We start from the raw sequence: 27780 nt of genomic DNA, 5'->3' as shown, positions 1-27780 counted from the left end.
TATTGAAGTCCCCTCCACCTCCCACAATCCCCTGGGAGGTGTGCTCAATTTTTTTCATTAAAGGGATTGAGATGGGAAGGTGGGGAGGGTCAGAGACAGAAGGACATAGAATGTGATGAAGAGATACAGACAGAGGAAGAGACAGAGAGACAGGGAGAAAGGCAGAGAAAAAGAATCCAAGACACAGAGTTTCTGACTCAGGAGGTCTGGGGACCCACCTTAGGAATTCAGCAATCCCAGGTAACTGAGGAGAGGAAGACTGTCAGAAAAACAGAACAAAAAAACCAAATAGGTTCATACATGCAAAAAGGGGAGAAGGTACTTCTTCTCTTTGGTCTGTGAAATACCAAAGCTTTTTAAACCTGAATGTGCCTAGGAATCACGCCCGGGATCTTGTTAAAATGCAGATTCTGTTTGAGCAGACCTGGATTGGATCCAGACATTCTGCATGTCTGATGAACTCAGGTGATGTTGATGCAACTGGACCAGGAACCACTGAATCTGAAGTCTCTACATTACCCAAGGCAGTGTTTATCAAAGTATGTCCTGATGACCATCTACATCAAAACCACAGGGTTGGTTAGTTAGGGAGGGAGGGTACTGTTCTTATTGCAGATTTCCCACCCCCTAGACATACTGTATCAAAAACTCTGAAAGTGGAGTCCCAGGAATCTGCAGGTCAAACAGAAGTTTCTTTGATTCCTATATAGACTAAGAACAATGGACTGGGTGTTGGGGGATGGTAGAGGTGAGGTGGAGTGGAGGAAAGGCAGGGAGAGGAGGACATTAACAGGTAGTTGTTCAGGGATTAATATTTCCAGCTACTGGCTTATCAGGGTGCCTGCTTATTTTCTCTCCTTTATTTTATTGCCCACCTTATGTTGGTTGTCGATGACATCAGAGAGGCTAACTAGGATCCTAAAAGAAGGGGTGAAACTTCCAATCACCTATTTTTTTCTGTATTAGTAAAATCTTAGTAAGAAAAAAAAGGAAACTGTAGGCCATATTTAAATTTGTTTTCTTAAATTTAAATTATTTCTGCTTTACCTATCTTCTGTTTCCATAGACAACCACAAATTGTCGTCTAGACTTCTTTTGTTAGCAGTAAGTGAAAAAATGTTTCTGTAGTGATTACTTAATATGTTGCTAAATCCAGGAGACAGCAACTGTCTGCCAGCAAGTACCATATTGAAGTTTCCTAAACACTACAAAAAATAGAAATTATTTACAGTTAGCATTCAACATTGGCAAACAAGTCATGTTATTAAAGTTGTGTTTGCATATGTGATATTAGGAGGCATGCAAATGTATGTGCAAAACTGGTCATAATTAATCATTTCCACCAGTGAGAAATATCCCATTTCCAATCTTGTGGTCCAATCCCGCCTTTCTTGGGAGCACAGATGTGTGTTTTTAACCTGCTGGGGACACAGTTGCTGCTGCTGCTGCTGCTGCTAAGTCGCTTCAGTCATGTCCGACTCTGTGCGACCCCATAGACGGCAGCCCACCAGGCTCCCCCGTCCCTGGGATTCTCCAGGCAAGAACACTGGAGTGGGTTGCCATCTCCTTCTCCAATGCATGAAAGTAAAAAGCGAAAGTGAAGTCGCTCAGTCGTGTCCGACTCTTAGCGATCCCATGGACTGCAGCCCTCCAGGCTCCTCCGTCCATGGGATTTTCCAGGCAAGAGTACTGGAGTATTATGTGCAATAGCCCTTTCCCAACCGCCTGATCCTATACCTAATTCCTATTTCTTAACCAAAGACTAAAAAAATAAAGTTTGAACAGCAGTAAATATGGACAGTTGTTTCTAATCCTAGTTCGTACTGGCAGAAATTTTTGAAAGCTCAGGTTCCCCAACCATCTCAAGATTCATATTCAGTAGGCTTGGGGTAGGCCAGGAAATTTGTAACTGTCTAAAACATCCCAGGTGATTAAGAGGATCAGCCAGAATTGGGCCTTACTGATATATATAAAAGAGCATTGGACAAAATCAAGGAACTTCAATAACATTACAGTTACTATTTTTGTTGTTCATAAAATTTATGTTAATTTAACATAAATTTATGTTTAGTTTAATTTATGTTAATTTATGTTCTTCCTACATATCAGGCATGTTACGAAGCACTTTACATATATTATCACTGAATCATCACACCAACCATGAATTTATGGGTGAGGAAAGTTAAGTAATTTGCCCGAAGTCAGAGATAGTAAGTGGCAAAGCATAAATTTGATTTTATCATCAAGTAATAACTGAGTCATTTGAGCAGGCAGTGAGTCATTCAAGTCATTGGGTTTTCCCATTTGGAGATGAGGACTGGGAGACTAGGAAGTAGAGCTCTTCTAATCTTCCTTTAAGCTCTAATGTTTACTGGTGGAATTCTGTTGAACTAGGAGACATGGTTTGTGCCCTTCTGGAGCTCAAGCTGGGTTGTCAGTCTCCCTGGTCCTCCTCGTTTCAGGTTTAAAGTGTCACTTCATCTCTGTCTCCTCATTTCTTATGGAGCAAAAAACTTCTTCACCAGCAACCCTAGTTCATCTCTCAAGCATCTCCCAGCACCTCAGGGTAGAACCCCAATCCTCCTGGCCTGCTGGGTAGCAGCTAACCCAGCCCTGTGCCGTTGACACAGTATGTTCTCCACCTCGATGCTCTGCCCTTCCTGGTTGCCTAATGGCATGAGCCTGCTTGCCCCTCAACAACCAACCCACGTATCAACTCCTTCGTGTAAACATCCCTCTTTTCCTGTTCAGAACTGATTTTTTCTTTTAATGTTTTATTTTTGTCTTGTGTTACAGGTAGAGTGAACTTAAGTCCTAGCTCTTCGGCAATCTCAGTTTCAAATATTCTGTCAGCTTATCTACACAAGGATGCCAGTACTTGGCAGTCTTGGTTTAGACAACATGGCAACTGTAGTTATGGCATATAACCCACTAGGAATGTGAACTGTTTTCCTTTTGGTGACGTTACGGAGGGCAGAGACACCTGCCTTATCTGTTTGACTATTCTTCCAGCCACCTCCATCCATCTATTCATCCATCCATCTACCCATTTATTTGCATGTAGATCAAGTTGCTGCTGCTGCTGCTAAGTCGCTTCAGTTGTGTTCGACTCTGTGCGACCCCATAGACGGCAGCCCACCAGGCTCCCCCGTCCCTGGGATTCTCCAGGCAAGAACACTGAAGTGGGTTGCCATTTCCTTCTCCAATGCATGAAAGTGAAAAGTGAAAGTGAAGTCATGTCTGACTCTTAGCGACCCCACGGACTGCAGCCTACCAGGCTTCTCTGTCCATGGGATTTTCCAGGCAAGAGTACTGGAGTGGGTTGCCATTGCCTTCTCCGGTACACCGAGTTACATACCCCAAATTTAAGTTGCCTACACTTGGCCCATAATAGACACAATTTTTTATTGAACTGATAGTAACTGATTTTATGTGAATCCCTATTTAGATAAATCCTTTGCAATCATCTTCTTCTCTACCATACCCTCGCCACATTGGACACAAAACCATTTCCTCTAAAAAAGTAGGTAATAAAATATTAAAGGAATGATAGCTATAGAAAATGAATAGAAGGACAGAAATGTTAAATTTGATTAGTGCAGGTATCAGCATAATAAAAGAGACAAAGCTGACATTGTGCTTTGGTTAAAAGACAGTGATGAAGGCCAAGCTCTTTAACTGGACCTGTGCCCAGCACTGCCTTTGTACCAAGTCTGGTAAAGGATTCAGACAGCATGAGACCAATGTGACCCGTAAGACTAAGTGAAGGTAAGCAAGGGGCCATGTCATAGTCAGCTCAGACTGCTATAACAAAATAACATAGAGTGGCGGGGGCTTATACACAACAGAAATGTACTTCTCACTGCTCTGGAAACTGCAAGTCTAGGATCAGGGTGTAGGCATGCTTTCTTGTGAGGTCTCTCTCCCTTGTTGCAGACAGCTGCTTTCTCATGGTATCCTGCATGGCAGAGAGCAGACAAAGCAATCTCTCCTGTGATTCTTCTAAGCATGTTAATCTCATTCATGAAGGCTCCATCCTTAGGACCTCATCTAATCTTAATCACCTTCCGAAGATTCCACCTCCCAGGACCATCACAATATGGGCTACAGCTTCAACATATAAATTCTGAGGGGACACAAACATTCATTCTATTAGCAGACTGTGAATAGGTCCTCAGAGGCAGAGCTCTTCCACTCACCACAGCATAGGGTGACAGTATGCAGGGAAAACAAATAGAGTAGACTTCTGAAAGGGGTTTCATCTCCCAAGGCAATAAAATAAAAGCAAAAATAAATGGGACCAAATCAAACTTATAAGCTTTTTCACAGCAAAGGAAACTATAAACAAAATGGAAAGACAACCTATGAACTGGGAGAAAACATTTGCAAATGATGCAACCGACAAGGGCTTATTTTCCAAATTATACAAACAGCTCCTACAATTCAATAATTAAAAAACAAGCAACCCAATCAAAAAATGGCAGAAAACCTAAACAGATATTTCTCTAAAGACGTCATACAGATGGTCAAGAGGCACATGAAAACATGCTCATGATCACTAATAGAAAAATGCAAATCAAAACAATGAGATACTACCTCACATCAGTCAGAATGGCCATGATTAAAAGGCCTACAAATAATAAATGCTGGAGAGGCTGTGGAGAAAAGTGAACCCTCTTACACTCTTGGTGGGAATGTAAATTGGTGCAGTCACTATGGAAAACAGTATGGAAGTTCATCAAAAAACTAGAAATAGAGTTACCATATTATCTAGCAAACCACTTCCCGGCATATACCCAGACAAAACTATACTTTGAAAAGATAAATGCACCCCTATGTTCAAAGCAGCGCTATTTACAACAGCCAAGACATGAAATCAACCTAAATGTCCCTTGATAGATGAATGAATAAAGAAGATGTGGTACATATATACAACCATATGAAATAATGAAAAATGCCATTATTTCGTAAGAAAGAAATAATGCCATTTGCAGCAACACGGATGGACCTAGAACTTATCATACTAAGTGAAGGAAGTCAGAGAGAAAAAAGACAAATACCATATCACATCACTTATACGTGGAATCTAGAATACGATGTAAGTGAAAATATGAAACAAAAACAGGCTCACAAATATAGAGAACAGACTCATGGTTGTCAGGGGCAGGGAAGAGAAGGGCAGGATTGGGAGGTTGGGATTAGCAGATATAAACTAGTATCCATAGGATGGATAGACAAGGTACGACAGTACAGACAGACAACGGTATTCAGTATTCTGTGATGAACCATCATGGAAAAGAATATATGTACGTATAATGGAGTCACTGTGCTGTACAGTAGAAACTAAACACAACACTGTAAATCAATCACAATAAAATAAAAAAAAATGATAGCTTCTATGTGCTTGGATACCAAGAGGAGATCATGAATAAAGGAAAGATCATGCATAAGGAAACTCAGTGTTCCAAATCTCCTTTTCATGGTTATTGTTTGGCAACTTGTAGAAGGTTTCACTGATTTCCAAGATTTTCTTAAACACCTCTTCTCTGTGCTCCCAGACCATGTATCTCCCCTGTTAGCTACCACAGCGTGGCTTCCTATGACTTATCTATCCTTTTTATTACACAAAAGGAAAAACAGAAAGCTCTCCACAAACAAGATGTCATTTACTCTGGTGTTTCCAAGACCTGGTAGAGACATAGAAATTGCTCAGTATGTGTCTGATGAATTATTGAAGGGAAAAAAATTAGCCATCCATACCTATCATGCGTATTTCCTTTTAGTCACCTCTTTTGGACTTCTCAAGTAGGTAGTGTTTTGTTTGTGTCATCCTCATAAAAATGTAGGCTGTGTCAGGCCACAGGTAGGTTTCTGACCCACAGGAGGTCTAAGCCTGGGAACAATGATGTAGAAAAGATCAAAGCACAGGGGGACTATTTGGACTAAATCCCCTTTTAAACAGAGAACTTTGCTATCTCAGCCATTCTGGAAAACGGTTCTAATTCTGATTTTATTCTAGTAAAACAGGCAAACATTTCCTTTGCAAGGGTTGTCCTCTTCTTTCTGCTTTTGCATGAGCATCCAAAGAGTTCTTGTAGAGAGTTCTTACACTCCTCTGTGTAAGATGAGAATTACAGCTTTAACATTTACTTCCTCTTAACCAAGACTCAGGAATCCTGAATCAATAATTTCAAAGATCAAGTGAGACGGCCTTTGCTTTGTAATGTGTTTTTCCATCTCACTATCTACACACTGCCCTTTTCTCTCTGCAGTCATCTGTAATTAGTTTTCCGCCACGACCTGTTTAGAATAGCGGATGCACTTCCCTTGACCATCTAGTTAAATATTATATAATTATACTTCACATTTTGTGAAACCTTGGTTATTCTAAAAAGGTTGGACACGGTGGATCATATTTTCTCATAGAAAAGCAGAGAACGAGGTTTTGAGGTTTGGCTTATGGTTAGTGGCAAGTCATAAGAGTGCTGGACATTCTCCTGGAGCAGCCTCTAACACATTCTAACTCACCTTTACTGTGTCAGCTCTGTGATCTCTGCCTTAGTCCTGTTAAGCAAAATGATATATATATTTTTTAAAAACCACATGGTCTATGGTGAATAGCACTACATTTACTCTCATACATTTTCCAGTTCCTGTTCTTTTCCCTAATGCACACTGGAAGAACATGGCCCAGCTGCATGCCAACCAGCAGAAGCAGAGGGAACTATATGGCTAGAGATTCCAGTTTCAATGGGAGATGTGGTCCTAAAGGCCTCAAATGACTGAGGTCTCATCATCCTCAAACTATCTTGTGTTGTTGTTATTATTTGTGACTCTTTACTTATGCAAATCTCCACAAAGAACAGTATTTCTTTTTTTTTTTTTTCATTTTTCAAATGTGGTCACATAATTATTTAAACACAATAGTGTATGTGAGTGATGTTTCCATTAACTGTGGGGATTTTACAAATTGTAACTCCTTCAAGCTCCTTTCATCTGGGAATTTTAAAGTCAGATTAGATCTAGATTGAGCTTTATGAGGGGTCTCTCAATGGCAAAAATAGCAAAGCATTTAAGGAAGTGTTATCTATATACAAATAGCCTATATCTTCAAAGGATAGTTCATTATAACTAACATGCAACAATCCTGATTATTTCAGTAGGTCATATACAGAAAATATAATTCTCTTTTCCCTACATTATTTTTTCTGAGAGTAATATCACAGACCAAAGGATCATTAAAATCAGGTCCTGGATTTTTAATTTTCTTCAAAGGCATGTGTCAAGGAAAAGTATATGCTGTAAAAATCAGCTTATCACTGACAAGTCACTCCTTAGGTTATTAAAGGTGCAAAAACTTCCACACCACCATTTACTTTTTATAGAGAAAAAAATGTAAATGTTACAGTCAGAAGAGAAAAATAGTTTATTCAGAATTGTTGAGAGGCATAACTAATGAGACACTATGCAATACTTTGCAAAACTGTCACCTCTCATTCATTTGAGTTCCAAATCTCCACTTGGGTATGAGCAAAATCTTTTGCTGCTGCTTGTCTCATTATGGCCAGAGGTCCTCCTCCTAGACTATCTGCATTGTTTCTCAAACTGGTGTTTTGCAGAACACTGACCTTCAGAATGGTGGACAAGACAACAGAGCAGAGTGGTGGTCACCTTAATAGCCATGGGCATGAGCTGTGTGTGGATTGATGACAAGGTATGCGCTGGACCCAGGATACTGATGAACCCAATGCTGTTCACCTGATGCCAACAACACTTTTAAATTAGACTTTAATGCACACACAGTCCTAGTTCTAGCACGTCCACCTCTGTGATTTCAAATGTTACCCGCTCTAGTCCTTAGTCTCAGTATTTATAAAATAGGCATGATAAAGCTAGTCCTTGTCGCAGTAATTGAGAATACAATGAGATGAGGCATGCCAATTTCTTTGTTCATGCTTACCTATTTCTTGTCTGTCCTTACCTCATTCCCAGGTAAAAACTAGGGACTTTATCTTGTACCCAGAGGTATCTCCAGTGCCAGGAACAGTGTGGTCACGTAGCAGGAAGCTTGACAAATATTGTTCTGAAGAAATGAATGACTGAGACAATGTAAGAGAAGATCTTGACATGATTCCTGGCAAATAGTAAGTGCTCAATAAATATCAACCAAATTAGTTCTTTGAAATGTTTTTTGAATAAAGTAGCTTGTGTAATATATATTATAAAGACTCTGAGATATGGGGCTTCCTGGCCCAGTGGCTAAGACTCTGTGCTCCCAATAGGGGAGCCCAGGGTTTGATTTCCAGTCAGGGAACTAGATTGCATATGCTACAAATAAACAAGATCTTGCGACTTGATGTAGCGACTAGGACTCAGTGCAGCTAAATAAACAAATGAAAAAAAAAAAAAAAGACTCTGAGATATCCTTCAGTGAAGAAATCTGCATAATTTTTATTTCTTCAGTTAAGAAATCTGTATAACTGCTGCATTTACCAGTATTACTTAGCCACAAAACTCCCTCTTCTCAACTATACCTGCTAATCAATATTTTGCAACACTATTGTAAAACTGAACACACTTTGGGGAATAAGGAATTAGTTCAGTATCCCTATTTAGAGGTAAGGCAACTGAGATCCAGCTATTAAAGAATTTGCCTAAATCAAGTAGAAAGAAGTAGCAATTCCAGAACTAGAAGCAAAAGTTCCAAGTTCCAAGCCTGTTGTTCTCTCCCCAGTGTGTGAGCCGTGACATTGTTCTCTGGGATTAGAAGGTATTGGATTCAAATCCCACCTGCATTGTCTAACATTGAGGCATGTATCAGACACCGCTGGTGCTCCACCTCACAGCCTCTCTTCTCTAACTGGGGCCTCTTTGACATCTGAGCGTTGAGTACCTGTTGGAATTGGCCCCTAGGAATGTGCAACCTGGGGGGTTCAGGGCTTAACACCCCACTGGGCAACCTTTGACCAATGGGGGATGGTCTCTCTTGGGTAAGTGCTTTCCCTTTCTACTCCCAGGCAGATAACGCTGAGGTGCAGTCTGTATGTCTCCCTTGAGGGTCCCTCTGGGATGGACCCCAGGCGCCCAAAGCGGTGACATAGTTCACAGCTGGGTAGGAATGTATGCGAACTCTCCACATTGCTAGCTTTCCTCCTTTCCACTCACGTGCCTTTCCCCAGGTGTGTTACTCTTTTGCTTACTATTGGAAGCAGCTGTATCGTCTCTTGTGAGCCCATTAAACATGTGCCAGGTTTCACACCAAAGGTGGCTGCGATCTGGCAGGCAGGGGTGTAAAAGAGGGAGTGACGTCTAAATGTAAGTTGGACTAGAATGGAGGCCTCTCACAGATGAGAGGTGCTACTAGGCTCAAAGCTCTGTTGTTTTCCTCTTCCTGAGTTTTCAAGGATTTTGAGAAGACACGAGAACAATGTGTTTACAAACATACTCTGTGTTTTTAACACCTTCTGGTTGTTCTGTTATGCTGATTGAAAAGAGAGAGCCACTCTTGGTGTGGGAAAACCACGCAATCTGAGGTCATTACCACAATCCTTTAGCAATGTTGGGTAACCTACTAGGGCACCAGAGGTTCAAGCTTTAAGCTTACTGTTCTGCTCTTGACCCTCAGGCAAGAAAGGGAGGCAGCACCGCTGTATTGCACTGTGGACAGACCCCCCAAATCTCAGTTTATTTCCTGCTTATGTAATGATACAATACAAGGGTTTTGGTTCAGCAGTTTTCTTCCATGTTACGCCTTAGGGACATGGGCTTTTCCACACCATGGCTTTGTTGTTCCCTGGAGCCTCATTCTCATCATCTGTATTCAGCTGGCAGAAAACGAGAGTATGGAGAAGGCTCTCTGCCCACAGCTGACACTCAATACCAAAGTTTATATTCCACTGGCAAGAACTAGTCACGTGGCTCCCCCTAGAACAAGGAGGTTGGTAAATGCAGTGGTGAAGTATAAACTGGGGAAAGCAGCCCACCGTCTCTGCTACAAAGGTACAATTGTCAAGAATGCCAGTTCTAGGGACTTCCCTGGTATTTCAGTGGTTAAGACTTCACCTTCCAATGCAGGGGGTGTGGGTTTGATCCTTAGTCGGGGAGCTAAGATCCCACATACCTTGTGGCCAAAAAACAAAACATATAACAGAAGTAATACTGGAGCAAACTCTATAAGACTTTAAAAATGGTCCACTTAAAAAAAAAAAAAAATCTTAAAAAAGAATGCCAGTTCTAGAGCCTAGGACCTGAATCCAGATCCCAGTTCTGCCCCTCAGATGTTGTTGTTCACTCAGTCATGTCTGAGTCTTTGTGACCCCATGGACTGCAGCACACCAGGCTTCCATGTCCTTCACTGTCTCCCGGGGTTTGCTCAAACTTTTCTCCACTGAGTTGATGATGCCATTCAACCATCTCATCCACTGTTGCCCCCTTCTCCTGCCCTCAATCTTTCCCAGCATCAGGGTCTTTTCCAGTGAATAGGCTCTTCACATCAGGTGGCCAAAGTATTAGAGCTTCAGCTTCAGCATCAGACCTTCCAATGAATATTCGGGGTTGATTTCCTTTAAGATTGACTGGTTTGATCTCCTTGCTGTCCAAGGGACTCTCAAGAGTATTCTCCAGCACCACAGTTCAAAAGTATCAGTTCTTTGGCACTCAGCCTTCTTTATGGTCCAACTCTCACATCCATACATGACTATGGAAAAACCATAGCTTTGACTATACAGACTATACAAAGTGATGTCTCTGATTTTCAATATGCTGTCTAGGTTTGTCATAGCTTTTCTTCCAAGAAGCAAACGTCTTTTATTTGGGGCTGCAGTCACTGTCTGTAGACATTTTGAAGACTGAGAAAATAAAATCTGCCACTGTCTTCATTTTCCCCCATCTACTTGCCATGAAGTGATGGGACCAGATTAAACCAGCTTTTTCACTCTCCTCTTTCACCTTCATCAAGAGGCTCTTTAGTTCAAATTTATTGCCTGCCTGTAATTTGCTATGAATTAACTTGGTTTCTCAAGTCTTAAGAAGGAATGCTTAAAAGTGAAGTATTCAGTTAATTCACTTACCTGGTATCCCTGGTTGAAACTGTCTACATTTATCCATCTTCTATACTGCCATCAGAGTTCTGTCCCTATGTAAATCTGATTATTTTACTTTCCTGCTTAAAATCTAAATTGCTTCCTTTCTATCTATGAATTAAGTTCCAACTTCTTAGCCTGGTATATCAGGACCTCTAAATGCTGCTACCCTGACTTATCTTTTACCATCAGCTCCAGCACCCTTTCACTAATGCCTCACTGCACTGGATTTTCTCCATTCTTTTTCACACCTTTGTGACCATGTATATGCTGCTACTAGAATTCTGTTCCCTATCCCATCACCACCTGGCAAAGGCCCATGTACTATTCTTTAAGGCCCACTCATCTGATCCCTTTTCTTTGAAGCCTTCCCTGGATCTGCCAGCTCTGCCTCCTCCCACCACCACCACTCCCGGATGCCTGGGTGAAATCAGCTACCCGTTTCCCTGATTCCCATTGCATGTAAACATACCTCCATGGTGGTATTTATTACTTTACACTCTGGTTTTCCAGCAGTCAGCCTCCCAGGCACAGCTGTGAGCCTCAAAAGCAGAGAACATGTCTGATTCATCTTTCACGGGCCCAAGACAGCATCTGTCTCATTTAGCACCCAACACCCAAAAATGCTCAACTTCATTGGAATTCAAAATCCTGGCACCACAGAAGAATCTGGAACAAGGAAATAAAATCCACTCATTCTCTTGTTGTGTTTCTCCTTACACAAGATCTTTACTTCTCAAGAGTTATTTTACCATGGACACATGTAGTCTATTTCATAAAGTACAAAAAAGAAACAAATGTATGTTTTCTAAAAAGTTACATGCTGCAAGCTTTGATGCTTATTCAAGATCTAGGAGAAAGTATATGGTTTTTCCTCTTAATATGTGTCATCATCCAGGGAGCAATGAAGTCACCAAGGTACATCCACTGGAGATGAGGACTGGAACGATGAAATGTCACATTCTCCACATGTGGACACAGATCCTCTTTGGGTTTTTGAAAACTAATCTCTTATGACCAGACCTCCTTTCTGCAGAGGACTCTTTCAGAGGCGCTGGCATTTGGTAATGTGTATAGAGCAAGTATGGTTGTCACAATGGTCAGAGCATGCTTCTGGTGTTTAGTGGGTGGGAGACAGGAATGCCAAATACTTTGCAATGCATGGTCAGTCATGCAAACCAAATATTGAATATCATTCTACCAATGCCAATAACCTCCCGGGTAAGAACTACTGAGTTAAGGGATATGGTAAGCCCTTAGTTGAGAACCCTTGAGTTACCCACTCATATGCTTAAGTCTTTATTTTTTTAGGTGAGATAATAGCAAATCATAAAAACCCAAAAGGAAGTTCCTGCCTTTGTTTAAAGACCTTAGATTTAAAGAAATTAATAATATTTTTCTTCCATGTACTAAGTATGGGCTTATATCACATTCACTGGAAATAGGAGACTCCTAAAAGAATCAACAAGAGAAGCATTTGGCAGGCCCTCTTGCTTTTGAATATAAGATAGAACAGCAGAATAAAATGGCCCTTCTTTGCAATGCATTTAATTTAATAAAACACCAGATTAAAGGTAGGACAGTCTCATCCTTATTATAAAATAACCTGCAGAGTGAAAACTGAAACATGCACAATTCCATTAACCTTCCATTCATAAAGCATAATGTAAGTAGAATGTCATTTTAACATCCAACTGAACAAGGCTATTTCCATGCCCTTAAGAGTGCTTTACATCTTAACATTATTTGTCAGGGTGCACACAGGAAATAGTATTGGGGAACAAAAATCCCAGTGCAACAAAGCATTTAGAAATATTTACCCTCTTAATCATCTGCTTTCTGAATGAAGATATTTCCTTTTCATATAGAGTTTTGTTTGCATTATTAAATATTCTTTTTATTAAAGTATAGTTGATATACAACATTATGTTAGTTTCAGGTGTATAGCATTGTGATCTGACAATCAAATACATTACAAAATCATCACCACCACAGGTCCAGTAACCATCTCTCACCATACAAAATCATTACAATATGGTTGACTATATCCCTTATCACTCTGTTAAATATTTTTAGCAGCATATACAAAAGCATGTCAGTTGTGGCTTCACGATATTTATTGAATTTGGCGTCTCTGTTAAATATTGACCTAGGGTGTACAGAATCACAGAACTTCAGAGTCTCAGGTCTTCAAAGCCCAAGAAATCATGGAGTCCAGTTCCCTATTTTGCAGATGAGAAAACTGAGGCTCAGGGAGATGAGGGATAGTGGAGGTGATGGTTATCTGTAGGGCCAGGGAGGAAAAAGAGTGGATCTGGGTAGGTTTGCTTTGTGAGTGCTCAGCATTTTCCAGTTACAGATTGTCTTTAGTGAACCTTTGATTACTTTCTGAACGCTGCTGCTGCTGCTGCTGCTAAGTCGTTTCAGTCCTGTCCGATTCTGTGCGACCCCATAGACGGCAGCCCACCAGGCTCCCCCGTCTCTGGGATTCTCCAGGCAAGAACACTGGAGTGGGTTGCCATTTCCTTCTCCAATGCATGAAAGTGAAAAGTGAAAGTGAAGTTGCTCAGTCCTGTCCCACTCTTAGTGACCCCATGGACTGTAGCCCACCAGGCTCCTCCATCCATGGGATTTTCAGGCAAAAGTACTGGAGTGGGGTGCCATTGCCCTCTCCAATTTTCTGAATAGATAATGGCAATTCAAAACCCTGCTCATTTTATACCCTATTTTAGCTGTTAGTACTAATATAATGAGCTCATGACCAAAAAAAAAGAAAGAAAAATAGGGGTAAAACCAAACAACCATATAATTTATAAAACCATGAAACAAAACCACCTAAGATTTGAAAAACATGTTGCATTTCATTAAGATATTGTGTTCTGTTCAGTTACAGTCAGTGCAGAAAGATGTAGCACCATTTACCTTCTCTGGCCCTAATGGGTTGGCACAAGGCAAGCATGTCCTTTAGTGCCTATCTCTTCCTCCCTACCCCCCAACATCTTTGAAAATGCATACCTAATGCTGGCTTTGTGCAAGTGAATTTTAAGCCCAGGAAACAATAGAGTATATTTAGTATATTATAGCAATAGGCTTCAAGTTTAATGAGATTTGGATCTAATGTAGCAATTCGGAAGTCTCTTCAAGCTTATTAAAATGAGATTCTACTCAAGTTTACAAGCAGGTACAATAACACTTGAGATGTGACCGTATTCTGTATTCAAGAGGCTTTTTTTGAAGTACATGTAAGCAAATTGCTTATGTAATATTCTCTTTTTCTTTCCATATTTTTATCCTATGACCACTGACACAGGAACAAATGTCCGTCTTTGCTAGGTACTAGTGTAGCATTTTGGTAATTAGCTTAAAATACAGCTGCTTTGTCCTCCTGCTGCTTTGCCCCAAGGCAACCTGTATCTGAAAGCTTATTTTAAAGCCATTCAACAAGCAGGAAGAACCACACCTGTTGCATTTGATTTCCTCCCCATTAAATCAGGATAAATAATTTAATAAGAGCTGCTCATGCACAGACACTCTAGTGACTGGTTGAAAGATATGACTACCAGGCTGCTGGCATTTTTGTTATTCCTGGCTGGTCTTGAGCAGAAGCTTGTTTTTCTTCCCCAGTAAGCCAAATAGCCCTGTGACCTGAGACTTTCACCTAAACCCTTAGAGCACTAGGACCTTTCAGTTATGACAAGAGCCATTGTTTCTTTTACAACCATGGCAGATACTTTTGGTTGGCTATTTAACTGACCATCACAGCCTCCATCTTCCTATAGGCTGAAATAGGCAGATATTTGTATTCCCAGCCTCCTTTGCAGCCAGGGTGGTCATGTGACCCAGGTCTAAACAATGAAGCATAAGGTGAAGTTGCCAAGGGTCTTCTGGCAAATCTCTTCTTCCCTAATGGAGAGGTGGTTTAACACTGTAAGGGCTCTAGAGCTGAACTGCCAAAAGCTTGAGTCCAGCTTTACAACATCTTGTCTCTGTGACCCTGATAAAGGTAACTGCACTCTCTGTGCTTTGATTTTTCCTATCTGCTGTAGAATTAAAGGAGTTAACACATGTAAAGTACTTAGGATAGTCCCTGAAAGATTAGCAAATGTTCAAAAATGTTAGTTATGATTATAATTAATGAAAGAGAGAGGACACACAAAGAACATTTCTGCTAGCTGCCTTTGAAAATGGCTCTGTGAGGTCACAATGCCTGGAGTTATGGCAACCATTCTGTCATCATGAGGGGAAGAAAATTGCAAAGACTTTTGACTCAGAACCCTTGAGTTCTGAAGATGCTGACACAAACCTGGGACTGTTTAACTCAAGGTTTTCTTAAGTAAACAATAGACATTCTAATAGTGGATTTTCTGTTACTATCTACTGAACAATTCCATCTAACACTGTCCGTATTAATCCAGGGTTTAATCCCTATCATCTCTGCCTCCAGCTGTACTTTTGGCTTTGTTCACCACATATTGTTTCCTCCTCTGGGGGAAATCTTTTAGGATGTTCCCTCCTAACAGTCTGAGGCTGACTTCCTTTAATCCTCTCTGGGAACTCTCTTAAATAGGCTGTGGGTTTGATAACAGCCTCCTGTGAGGGAACTAGGGTTTAATGGGGAACGGGAGTTATTAATCCTTCACCCTCCTTCATCTGAGCAAGATCTAGCTATAAAATAGGCAGACCCCCCCTGGTTCCTGCAGGGCTAGCCACTGCATACAGTCATATACAGTCCATGGAATTCCTCAGGCCAGAATACTGGAGTAAGCAGCTGTTCTCTTCTCCAGGGGATCTTTCCAACCCAGGGGTCAAACCCAGGTCTCCCACAATGCAGGTGGATACTTTACCATTTGAGCCACCAGGGAAGTCCAAGAATACTGGAGAGGGTAGCCTATCCCTTCTCGAGTAGATCTTCCCTACCCAGGAACCGAATCGGGGTCTCCTGCATTACAGGCAGGTTCTTTACCAGCTGAGCTACCAGGGAAGCCAGTAAGTTGCAGGGGTTCCAATCTGGCAACTCACAGGCTGTGTCTGAGGTGGCGTAGGGGGTCTCTGCAATCTCTAGGCTCTGATGGTAATCCAAGGCTACCACATGCATGATGTGAAGAGCAGAACTGAGTGACCTCTGAATTTCACATGGTGCTTTTTTGCCAAGATCACTATAAAACTGCCCTACCTCCACTCCCTCAGTGCAGTTATGTTTCTTCTGGCAAAGTCTATTCTCTACTCTTTGCTTTCCAGACCACTCCAGGGTAGACCATTATGAAAAACACTGAAGACAATGATGTTGTTGAATGACAGAGGAAGGAAGAAATACAAAAGTAGAAGCTCTGGGACTCTTGTCTAGACAGTTTCTTGCTGGGTGCCTGATATCTCTTTTTCTATATCCAACTTTGATGATAAGCCTCCAAGGATTTCTTTCAGCCTGTTTATTGCTGAAACTACTGTAGAATCACAGTTAAAAAAAAAAAAAAGGATAATGAAAAGAGGGTGTTGCTTTATAGCCCACCTGGGTTCTGGAATTAAATCCAGCTCAGGTTAGGAGCAAGCCATAAGACCCAGTTGCTGTGACCTACTACAAGGCCTCAGTGAAATTATTTTCAACATTTCCAGTGCATTTGTAGGTGATTTTTCTGTCACATAAAAGTCAGAATGAGAAGGCAGTTTCTCTGGGGAAATTTGGAAGAAAGAAAGGCACATTCATCTATTGCTTGAATCTGTTTTCACTTTTTAAGCATATCAGGGTATTTATGTTTTAGCTAAACCCACAAGATGTTCCAGTAAGGATCAACACGTTGCGTTGGATTACATTCTCAGAAGAGACTGAACCCTCTGGAAGACAACATAAATGGTCGTTTAGGTGTGGGTTAATGAATAGCCCCAGTGCTTAGCACCCTATGCTATCCTGCTAACTCCCAGGATGTGCTGACCTGAGGGAATAGTTTCATGCAATATACCCACTTCAGTATTCTTGCCTGGAGAATTCCACATGACTGACTAAACACACACACCCACACCCACACACACACACAAACAGATACTGCCATGCACATCACTGGGGGATGACCAAGAGCTGGACAGGGACCTGGATTTGTAGAGCTGCCCGAAGAGGAAGCTTCGTGGCTTTTCCACTCCACACTGTTAGACATGCCTAAGTCCCTTCTCCAGCTAAACAAGCCATTTTCCCCCAGTGCTTCCTGAGTCCTTAATCCTTTTACTGAGAAGCCAGAAAAAGAGGTCAGTGCAAATGGGTGTTGAAAAGAAAAACCCTGGGTCTCTTTTAACCAAGAAAAGCAGAGCATTTCTGAATTCTGGCTCCAACACAGAAAAACCCTGTCTCTAAGTCCCTGCTCATGACGACTGCCTGCGGACTTGTTGAAAAGTATTCTGGCTGATATTAACTGCCACGATCACATATCCGCAAAGAAACGCTTTAAAAGTACCCAGAACCAGGTTTTTAAAAGCAAGTAGGCCAAGCAGTCTATTATACAATGAGCTTTAAATGAGAAAACATATATGCACACATACATACACACACAAGTGAAGGTTTAAGATCTGTAGTCTCAGGTGTGTGCCTAGCACTATGCCAAGCCCCCTAGGTATGTAGAAGATTCAGAAGACAGGTTTCTTATCTTCCAAGAACTTAGACACAGGAAGGAAGGCCCGATCATTCTACATAAGATGGTTAAACAGTTAAGTGCTCGACTGTGTGGTAGTAAGTAGAGCCGTGCCAGGTGGGCAAGGGAGAGCCCTGGGGCTGAAGCTGTCAAGGGACACTTTGTGGAGAAGCTGCCAGCCCAGTGGCTGGTGCCATGTCAGGGAAATGATGAATTTAGACAGGACTGAGATGGGGCAACTTCTTTTATCCACCGAGGGCATCTGTGTGGGTCAGGAATGCAATCAGACAACTTATGTTGGTCTGACTCAAACTTTGTACTTAGTTCAAGGTCTGATTTATAGCTTCAAACACTTTTACCTATAAACACAAAGACACTGCAAAATGATTTGAGTCTTTAAAGTAAACAGTTGAGAGCTGGTTTTACTGTGGCATGAGGCTATGTAAGAACTGTTTGATGGTTCTGTCTTACTACAAAGGTGGCTCTTTCTTACAAGTCAGGACTTCAGTTTCCAGGAAATGAACATTCATGGCTTTAGTCACCTCCTTGCTAGAGAGACAATTGGAGGAGAAACTGAATTCATTCCATCCATGTATATCACTTTCCCTGGATTCCCAAAGCAATGAATGAGATTTAAGCAGCAGTTGCTGAATTCTTTGCTTTGTCCTGACATGCAGACTATTTAAGAAGGAAATCAAGCCAGAGAAGTATTTAGGGGGGAAAGTGGCTGCAATTTATTTTGAAATGCATCAAAAAACAAACTGGACTACTGGGTTGGATAGAGGGATGGATATGTAGATATGTCATAATGTAAGTATAGTAAAATATTAAGCATACTCATGTAAAAAATTTTTAACTTTCAACTTAATTATTAAACAGTTTATGATGGTAAACTGAGTCAGGGTTTTGTTTTGCTTTTTAAATTTTCTTGCCCTTTCTTCTAATAGTTAAAGATCATTATCTGAAAGGACACAGAAAGAAAATAGCTTGGATTAAGTGCTGCTGCTGCTACTGCTGCTGCTAAGTCGCTTCAGTTGTGTCTGACTCTGTGCGACCCAATAGACGGCAGCCCACCAGGCTCTGCCGTCCCTGGGATTCTCCAGGCAAGAACACTGGAGTGGGTTGCCATTTCCTTCTCCAGGATTGAGTGCTAGACATACTGAAAAATAAAAATTGTATATGTTATTTTTTTAAAACAAAACCTCAAATCTGTCTTTACCAGCCAATTGTAGATGCCAGAAGTTCTACCATTAGAAACATGGTCTTCTGAATTTAGGGGTTATTCTATAAAAACCTCCTGGGGTTCTTGGAGGACTACCAAATTAAACTCTATTAGTTATCAACACTTAACTTCAAACCTTAACTGTCCACTTCCAAATAATATGTAGCTAAAGATGTTGAGATAAAGGAGACAGAAAAGAAAACAGAAGTACTGAAGATTTTAGAGGATGAGTGCAAGATGCTGAAAATATATCTACAGATCAGATATAAAGATGTAACAACAACTTCACTTTCTTACAAAGTAACCCTGGGCCAACTCAAATCTGTATAAATGTTTGATGTTCTTGAATTCTATATAAAAACATGAAACTAAAAATTTCTGAAACTCCAATGGAAGTCTCCTGTGGCAATCTAAAAAGGCTTATAAACTTCCCTCCTATAGCTCTTGCTACTTGATACCAAGGACTCAAACCCAAATATCAGGTCCACTGAGGACACTGGGTACAACAGACTGTTCATCTACGATTAGGTTGAAATGTTGACTTACCTTTCCTCTGTGAAGGAGAATAATTTCATCTTTGTATATTTATCTGCTTTTTCTATCATTAGGTACCCTTTCTTAGCCTGGTTTCTAGAGCCCGAGGCAAAGGTTCAGGTACTGTTAGGAAGGGTATACCAAGGATCGGGAGTGAAGAACAAAGGAAGTGAAGCAGGAGATAGAAACCAGATAAGGAAGCATATTGTGCTGGCTACCACTGAGCACAACTGACTGATATCAAAGGACTTTTCCATGGAGCCATGTAAACAATGTCTCAGCAATGCCCCTGTAGGGAAAGACAGGGGAAGAATGTATTCTCTGCTTCCAGAGCCCACTGGTCACAAGTTTCACTCTATAGAGTAAACCCCCACTGGACACCCAGGTGTACACCTTCAAGGGTTGCTGTGAACATCTACGTCAATGTCTTGGAATAGAAGAAATCCCAGAGTAACAGGCAAGTCGTGCACAGCATGGGTGTGAGGCAAAGAGCTGTCAGGCTGTGCCTTTGTGAAGCTGCTGGTCAGCTGGAGCAAGAGACAAGTGGAAAAGATCTCAAGCGGTGGATAAGCAGCAGCTGATACATCCCACCCTGTACCAAGCAGCCTGCTGTTCCCTCTGTCATCTGGCTCACTTGGTTTACTCTAGAATCTCGATTTTCCTAAGAGGAGGGTGCACTTACTTTTTCCCTGAAGGGGAGGTCTAAGTCTAATCAGTCACAGAATTTCCCTCAAGGTGGTGGCAGTTGAAGTTTCCAAAAAAAATTTCAGAGCAAGAGGGTTAATGAAATAAGATGTAGTGCCAGCTGGTTCTAAGGCCTTAATTGACATTCACCCTCCCCCTCTTCCACCTCCTGTTTCAGATTTCTATCACCTTGGCCAGCACTTTGCCACTGATGTGCAGTGCTAGCCTAGTAGTATAATCAAGATCTACACTCCCAAGGGATGTGAGGTCTTTACTGCTTTGCCCTTGGGCTGTGATTGCTATAATTACCCACTTTCCCTGGATGCAACAAAATATATACATCTTTGTGAATCCTGTGGATTTCAGAAGTACTCTTCCCTGCTCACATTGTGCAGAACCACCATAGCTCCTCTTTCTTTGCTTGCTGATCCTCCAGTATAAGGAGCCCAAAGTAAGCAGGAGGTGGATACAATTCAAGTTCAAAGGAAACCTTTGGACCTCTGAATATCAGGGCCTCTAAACTTGGAAAATTCTGTTTGTAGGAATGTAAAACCTTCCCTGAGAAGGTTTCTGGAACTGATGATAAGACAGGCCATGTCTCCTTCCCAGACCCATGTGTTCTAACTAGTGGGAACATGAAGTGAAGTGAAGTGAAGTCGCTCAGTCGTGTCCGACTCTTTGTGACACCATGGACTGTAGCCTATCAGGCTCCTCTGTCCATGGGATTTTCCAGGCAAGAGTGCTGGAGTGGATTACCATTTCCTTCTCCAGGGGATCTTCCTGACCCAGGAATTGAACCCGGGTCTCCTGCATTGCAGGCAGACGCTTTACTGTCTGAGCCACCATCGTATATTGGCTGATTGTTGTTGTTTGGTCACCCAGTCGTGTCTGACTCTCTGTGACCCCATGGACTGTAGCCTGCCAGGCTCCTTTGTCCATGGCATTTCCCAGGAAAGAATACTGGAGTGTGTTGCATTTCCTTTTCAAAGGGATCTTCCTGACCCAGAGAGTGAACCTGTGTGTCCTGCATTGGCAGGTAGATTCTTTACCACTGAGCCACCAGGGAAGCCCACATTGGCTGACCATCCAACATATATAGTGCAAGCCCACAGAAGATTGCTCCAACTCTGCAAGGTGTTTCCCCCAAGGTGACGACTTAGTTGAGTCTTTAGTAGCCTCTTCCACCACTCTGTTGACATGCTTTGGCCACCTGGTGCAAAGAGTCGACTCATTGGAAAAGACTCTGATGCTGGGAAAGATTGAAGGCAGGAGGAGAAGGGGACATTAGAGGATGAGACGGTTGGATGGCATCACTGGTTCAATGGACATGAGTTTGAGTGAACTCCAGGAGATGGTGAAGGACAGGGAAGCTTGGTGTGCTGCAGTCCATGGGGTCACAAAGAGTTGAACATGACTTAGGGACTGAACTGAACTGATTGATATTAGACTGGCTGCTTCTGGATAACAAGGTACATGGTACATCCTGCAGTTATGTGCCTATTGTCACCTCTCTTCTGCCAGTACTATAAAATGGGTCTCTTGGTCTCACATATCATTGTAAGGGTGACTACATCAATATACCAGGTGTTCTGAAAGACCTTTGGTGGTTATATAGGTGGAGGCATTACTTGGAGACAAAACAAACCCATATGCAGAGTAGGTATCAACTAATTTACCAACAGTAAAGATGAAGGCTGCCCATCAGGGTTGCTGCTGCTGCTGCTAAGTCGCTTCAGTAGTGTCCAACTCTGTGCGACCCCATAGACAGCAGCCAACCAGGCTCCCCTGTCCCTGGGTTCTCCAGGCAAGAACACTGGAGTGGGTTGCCATTTCCTTCTCCAATGCATGAAAGTGAAAAGTGAAAGGGAAGTCGCTCAGTCGTCTCCGACTCTTAGCGACCCCATGGACTGCAGCCTACCAGGCTGCTCCGTCCATGGGATTTGCCAGGCAAGAATATTGGAGTGGGGTGCCATTGCCTTCTCCAGCCCATCAGGGTAGAAGGGACCAATATCACAGCCCTGCTATGAAGTAGCCAGATGCGTCACTGAAGAATGGTGTCATATCAAGGAATCAACACAGGTCTCTGGTTCTGCCAAGAAGCCTTGAGCAGCCTTGGTAAGAAGGTTCATAGGTGGACCCTCAAAGGTGGGCCCATACTTTGGACCCACACATAGACTCCTTGCTACTTTGGCCACACTGTTGATGGGATCACAGGACAAGCACTGGGGAGCTGAGGAGAGACACTAGCTTGTACCCACAGGATCAATCATCTGTCCCGCTGGTTGCTGAAATCCTCCCTGCGCTGGATGCTCTTTGGTGATCACTGATGTGAAACACAAACATCTGCACACTTTATGCCCAAACTGTGTGTCTCTTCTCCAGACCTTCTTGCTCCATCTGATGGGACCATCCTCTAAGAAAGTGCATAAACTGCATCTCAAAGATGGCATGCTGTACTGGGATGGGAGAAAAAGAATTTCTCTACGATTGGTAGAGAACTCCCATTTCCCACTAGTCAAAGGTTTAAACTGGGACCAGTAACTCTCTTGCATTTCTAGGTTGGTGCTCACACCTGGGCATCTGAAGGTGGAGGGTGGTCCCATGCCTCTGTGTCAGTAGGGAAGCACCAGGAAGGTGAAGGGCTTGCAGAGCAGTCCTGAGGCAGTCTCAGGTGGCACTGTCTATGAACCCCGTGTGAAGCACCTGTGTGAAGCCCACTGACGTCCATGCAGAGCTGCCCACTTCTGAAGCAGCTGGAACAAGCAGGTGAGGCTGAGAATAACTGAAGTAGAACATACATGTTTGCACTCCTCCAAGCACATTTCCAAAGAACTGTGTCTCCAGGCTATAGGAATTAACTAAGCAATTTTATCGTTAATATGGAGTTTCCCGGCTTTGGACTCCATCTGCCTTATTCCCTCTTCACCACCCCTTACCCCGAAGGTGTTCTTGGGAATCCGAGGAATGTGTCAAACGTGTCTGAGACTCCATCCGGGCCTGTGTTCAGTGCCATGATCCTGTTCCAACTTTGCCCAGCAACCAGACTGCCCCTGCAGGCCCTGCCAATGCTGCTGTTCTACTCGGGAGGCAGAACTTTGCCAAGTGCCTTGGCCACACTGAAAGGAGAAGGTATTCCTGCTTGTGTCATGCCCTGTGGTGGGAGATGCCTCATCCTGCAGCACAGTTGTCTGGGCTGTTACACTTTGGTAACCTGTGGTGTTACACTTTGGTGACACCGCTCCTCCAGTTTTATTTATTCTTCTCTCTAGTGCTGGCGTATGACACTGAGATCATTGGACCAGGGTGTCTTCAAATAACAGAGACTCTGTGCTGAACTGAGAGTCATTACTCCTTTTGATCCTTAAGTCCTTTTGCTAAGTCCGGCTTGCTGTGCCAGAATTTTTTTCCCCTAAGGATAAGTTTCCTCCCAGGGACTGTACAGCTCTTACAATTTAGTATTTGATACATCTTTTTCTTCCAAATCCCTTTCCTCCAGTTTGCTAGAGGACTCAATTCAAATTCTTTGTCTAGGAGGTTCCTGAAGATTCTTGTAAACCAGGACAACTGAGAGCTGGGAGGTGCTGTTTGCCCATTTCCTCCCACTAGTCATATCTGACTCTCAGCTCTGGCCCATCCCTGCTGCTACTGCTGCTAAGTCGCGTCAGTCGTGTCCGACTCTGTGTGGCCCCATAGACGGCAGCCCACCAGGCTCCCCTGTCCCTGGGATTCTCCAGGCAAGAACACTGGAGTGGGTTGCCATTGCCTTCTCCAATGCATGAAAGTGAAAAGTCAAAGTGAAGTCGCTCAGTCATGTCCAACTCCTAGCAACCCCATGGACTGTAGCCTACCAGGCTCCTCTGTCCACGGGATTTTCCAGGCAAGAGTACCGGAGTGGGGTGCCATTGCCTTCTCCATCCCTAAGGGTTCTCAAATGCTTAGGAAAGGAGAACAGAGAAAACATCTCTTATACACACACACACTATCAGGTTAGTGATTTAAAATATAATTTGGAAGTCATAACAAAGCCTCCTCTTAAATGTTTACAAAGCTTGTACCTACAGAGCATCTCTCCTATTACACTCCCTTTGATGGTCACTTCCTTCTTGGTTTTGGTACCCCTTGAGTTAAAATCTTAGAGCTTTTTCCATATACAGAGACAGTGAGACTTGATGATAGCCTCAGAGAAGCAGAGAAATGCTGCCAGGAAAACGTGCAGTGGACACCCTCCATGCCAGGACCCCAGTCATCACATCTCAGGAGCTGGATCTCAGTGGGTGATCCCAACATGAGGGAAACCCCAGCATCCCCTGGGAAGTTATCAGGACTCCTGACCCTGTCTTCTCAGACTTTGGGTGGGAACTTCCCCTTTCTGTTTCCATTGTTGCTTGGACAAAGGAAGTGGCAAAGTATGCCAGCCACGATTCAAGTCAGTCAATTCAAACCTGGCAGACACAGTACTGTGCTGCAGGTAGGCACATCCTGGATTAACTGCTTTCAGCTGAAATACTCATGTGTGTGCACAGCAGATCCTGAGGCATATTCCAAGACGCTGCTACTGTTTTAGTGGGCTGTCATTTCGTGGTGCCTTCCTGAGTGCAGGAATCTTGTTGGCATCTTCCATTGGACAGCATCAGGCACACAGTTGGTGTTAAAAATGCTTATTAAATAATTGCACGAAAAAAGAATTACATGTAGAAAGAAATACTTGAAATAAATGCCATGAGCTGGTGAGCTCTACATTTTTTTTTAATGATAGAGCAGTTCTCACTTTAAGAAACTTTGAAAAAGAATCAATATATAACCCATTTGAATGTGTCTAGACATCGATAAACATGGACCAATGTAGCATCAGAATCCCAATGTGAAAGAATACATAAAGAGGAGAGCTCTGTCTTGTCTGCTATTTCCTATGTACACACTCTTGTGCTGTAAGAAGTCAGAATGTTAGAGCCGGAGGAGACCCACCAGATGTAAAAACCGAAGTCTGAGGAAATGTGGTAACTTGCCCAAGGTCACGCCTTAGTTTGGAGCAGATTCTGGACTGGGACTCAGATGTCCTAACTCACACTAGACGTTTGCTCCCTCTAGTCCCTGCTCAGTTATGACGCCTTCTCCTCGGCTGTACTTTTGGGACCATGGCATGCGAGCATTTCTCCTTCAATTTTGAAGTCCCCTGTTTCAGAGGTGAGCCAGTCTCACTCTTGGAGAAAGGCTGCTGAAAGTAGCAATTACACCCCCAGATTTTAGTCCTTCTCTTTCTTAATGACATCTCTGATCAATTGGTGGAAATATTGGTGGAAATATTTCAGACTGCTGTCTGAAATATCTCAAATTCAGCAGTACCTCCTTATTTCAGTGGCTATGCTAACTTTAAGAGAGGAAACACGGGAGAAACAATTTAGTTAGAAATGCTATGATTTTCTCTTCTCTGCCTCGTACTCTCTTATCTCCCTGTGTGTTTATTTCTCTTTCTCTCCCTTACACACACACTGATTATTTCCTGTACTCAAAGGGTTGCAAAGCAGCCGGAGAAGTTACTCAATTTGTCCCCCTTAGACACGGCCACACCTCTACATCCTAGATGTAAGAAAATCTGACTGTTTGTGCAGAGGACTCCTCCCTTGGAAGTGCCCTTCATTTTCTAATAACTCTGACTAAGAGCAAACCATGCATGAGTACACCCCACACACGGGCACAGTGTGGGCAGCACGGGACCAGAGGACCTCCCACTGCTGCTGCTGCTGCTGCCGCTAAGTCACTTCAGTCATGTCCAACTCTGTGCGACCCCATAGACGGCAGCCCACCAGGCTTCCCTGTCCCTGGGATTCTCCAGGCAACAACACAGGAATGGGTTGCCATTTCCTTCTCCAATGTATGCAAGTGAAAAGTGAAGGTGAAGTCACTCAGTCGTGTCCAACCCTCAGCGACCCCATGGACTGCAGCCTTCCAGGCTCCTCTGTCCATGGGATTTTCCAGGCAAGAGTACTGGAGTGGGGTGCCATTGCCTTCTCCGCCCACTGCTGCTGGCAGCCCCTAAAAGGCAGTGCAGGTGCAGAGAGGGACAAAGTTACCCACAGCTCCATTTCCTACACACACGAAGCTGGGCTCTTTATCAGGGAGCTTTCCCTGGGAGACATGCCCCAGCAGTCACCCTCTTCTAAGGGAAGGGATATGTGTATACATATAGCTGATTTACTTTGTTGCACAGCAGAAACTAACATTATAAAGCAATTATACTTCAATTTAAAGAAAACAGCTTAAAAATAAATAAATAAATAGACACACCTGAGGTATTACAGGGAGTTTGTATCTGGTGCAAGATTCTCTGGATTTATTAACAGCATACTACCTCCTCAGCACGAAATCCTTCCTATCCTAACCCTCACTGCAAAGGCCATTTCTGTCACTTCTCATTGACCACTGCAAAGATGCAGAAGAGTAGGTGACCCCCTGGGTGTCACCATTGACCCAGGTCATCCCTTGAGAGGTTCATCTAGCCTCTCATGGCAGTTTGCTATGAAATTCATTGAACAGATTTTTACTGGAAATGTCCTCGGTGCTAAGCTCTTAGTATAGAAACCCTGAACACAAAACTTATCATAAAGTGAGAAAGTTTATATTATAATGATAATGGTGATAATAGATAGTATATGCCAGGTCCTTCACTAACTTACTACCTCAACCCTATGAAGTGTTATTACCTCTGTGCTGTGCTTGCATGCTCAGTCATCCAACTATTTTCAACTCCATGGACTGTAGCCCACCAGGCTCCTCTGTCCCTGGAATTTTTCAGGCAAGAATACTGGAGTGGGTTGCCATTTCCTTCTCCAGGGATCAAACCCCCAGCTCCTACATCTCCTGCATTGCTGAGCCACAGGGGAAGTCCCTGTTACTACCTCTAATATTCCTTTAATAAACAGAAGTCACGCATCAGAGAGGTTAAGTGACTTGCCCAACATCACACAGCTTATTCATGAAAGAGCCAAAAAGCTTTTCTCCAAAGCCCATGGTGCCACCACCATGAGCAAGTAGACAATTTCAGTAGATGGTAAGAACTATAAAGGAATATGTACAAAATACCTGGCGAGCACAGAGAAGTCACCTAACTTAGCCTGAGGAATTACAGAAGGCTTCCTGGAGGAGATGTTCTCTGAGGAGCCTCAGACCCCTCCAAGCCCTAGGCCAGAGGCAGGCTCACTAATGCAGTAGGGGCCTGTCCAGTCTCTACTCATTTTTCCTTCCTCCATATCTTGACTGGATGTGACTGGCTCAAACCACTGTTCCTGGTACCAGACTCAGATTCAGAGGAAGTTGATCCTTCTTGGGCTTCTGCACCTCCCCACCTCCCCAGCTTGGCTGTTGAATCCCTCACAGTCTAAAGCAAGTAAGAGAATTGATGCTGCCTCCCTTTCACCATTAAGGGAACCCGGGTGGCAGGCGAGGAGAATTAATGCATTGACTCTGAACTCTGAACATATCTGGGATGGGGTGACTCCATTGCAAACTCATTGTGTCATACTTGAACAATATAAGGATTCTTTGCTTCTCTCTGAGAACCCACAGCTGCAAGATTTCTAGGCTGCTTTGCAGACTCTTATCAGAGTTTTAATGAAGTGTAGTTGGTTTGAAGTAAAGTCTGTCGGTT

The 27780-nt window shown here is 42.9% G+C and overlaps 1 protein-coding gene across 3 annotated transcripts in view; it reads right to left on the bottom strand.

Moving 5' to 3' along the window:
* The window catches only part of NUBPL (NUBP iron-sulfur cluster assembly factor, mitochondrial), a 526006-nt gene that overhangs the window by 53062 nt on the left and 445164 nt on the right, over positions 1 to 27780 (bottom strand). For all 3 annotated transcript variants that reach the window (XM_070775430.1, XM_070775431.1, XM_070775435.1), the window contains one exon: positions 5761 to 11750. Coding sequence is in view for 1 of the 3 variants with exons in the window: in XM_070775435.1 (XP_070631536.1) it covers positions 11715 to 11750 (36 nt within the window). In the remaining 2 variants the exon portion in view is untranslated. The remainder of the gene's footprint in view (positions 1 to 5760; positions 11751 to 27780) is intronic.

The sequence above is a fragment of the Bos indicus genome, chromosome 21 (assembly GCF_029378745.1).
Source record: "Bos indicus isolate NIAB-ARS_2022 breed Sahiwal x Tharparkar chromosome 21, NIAB-ARS_B.indTharparkar_mat_pri_1.0, whole genome shotgun sequence".
NCBI lineage: Eukaryota > Metazoa > Chordata > Mammalia > Artiodactyla > Bovidae > Bos > Bos indicus.
This window is presented reverse-complemented; position numbering and strand designations above follow the sequence as displayed.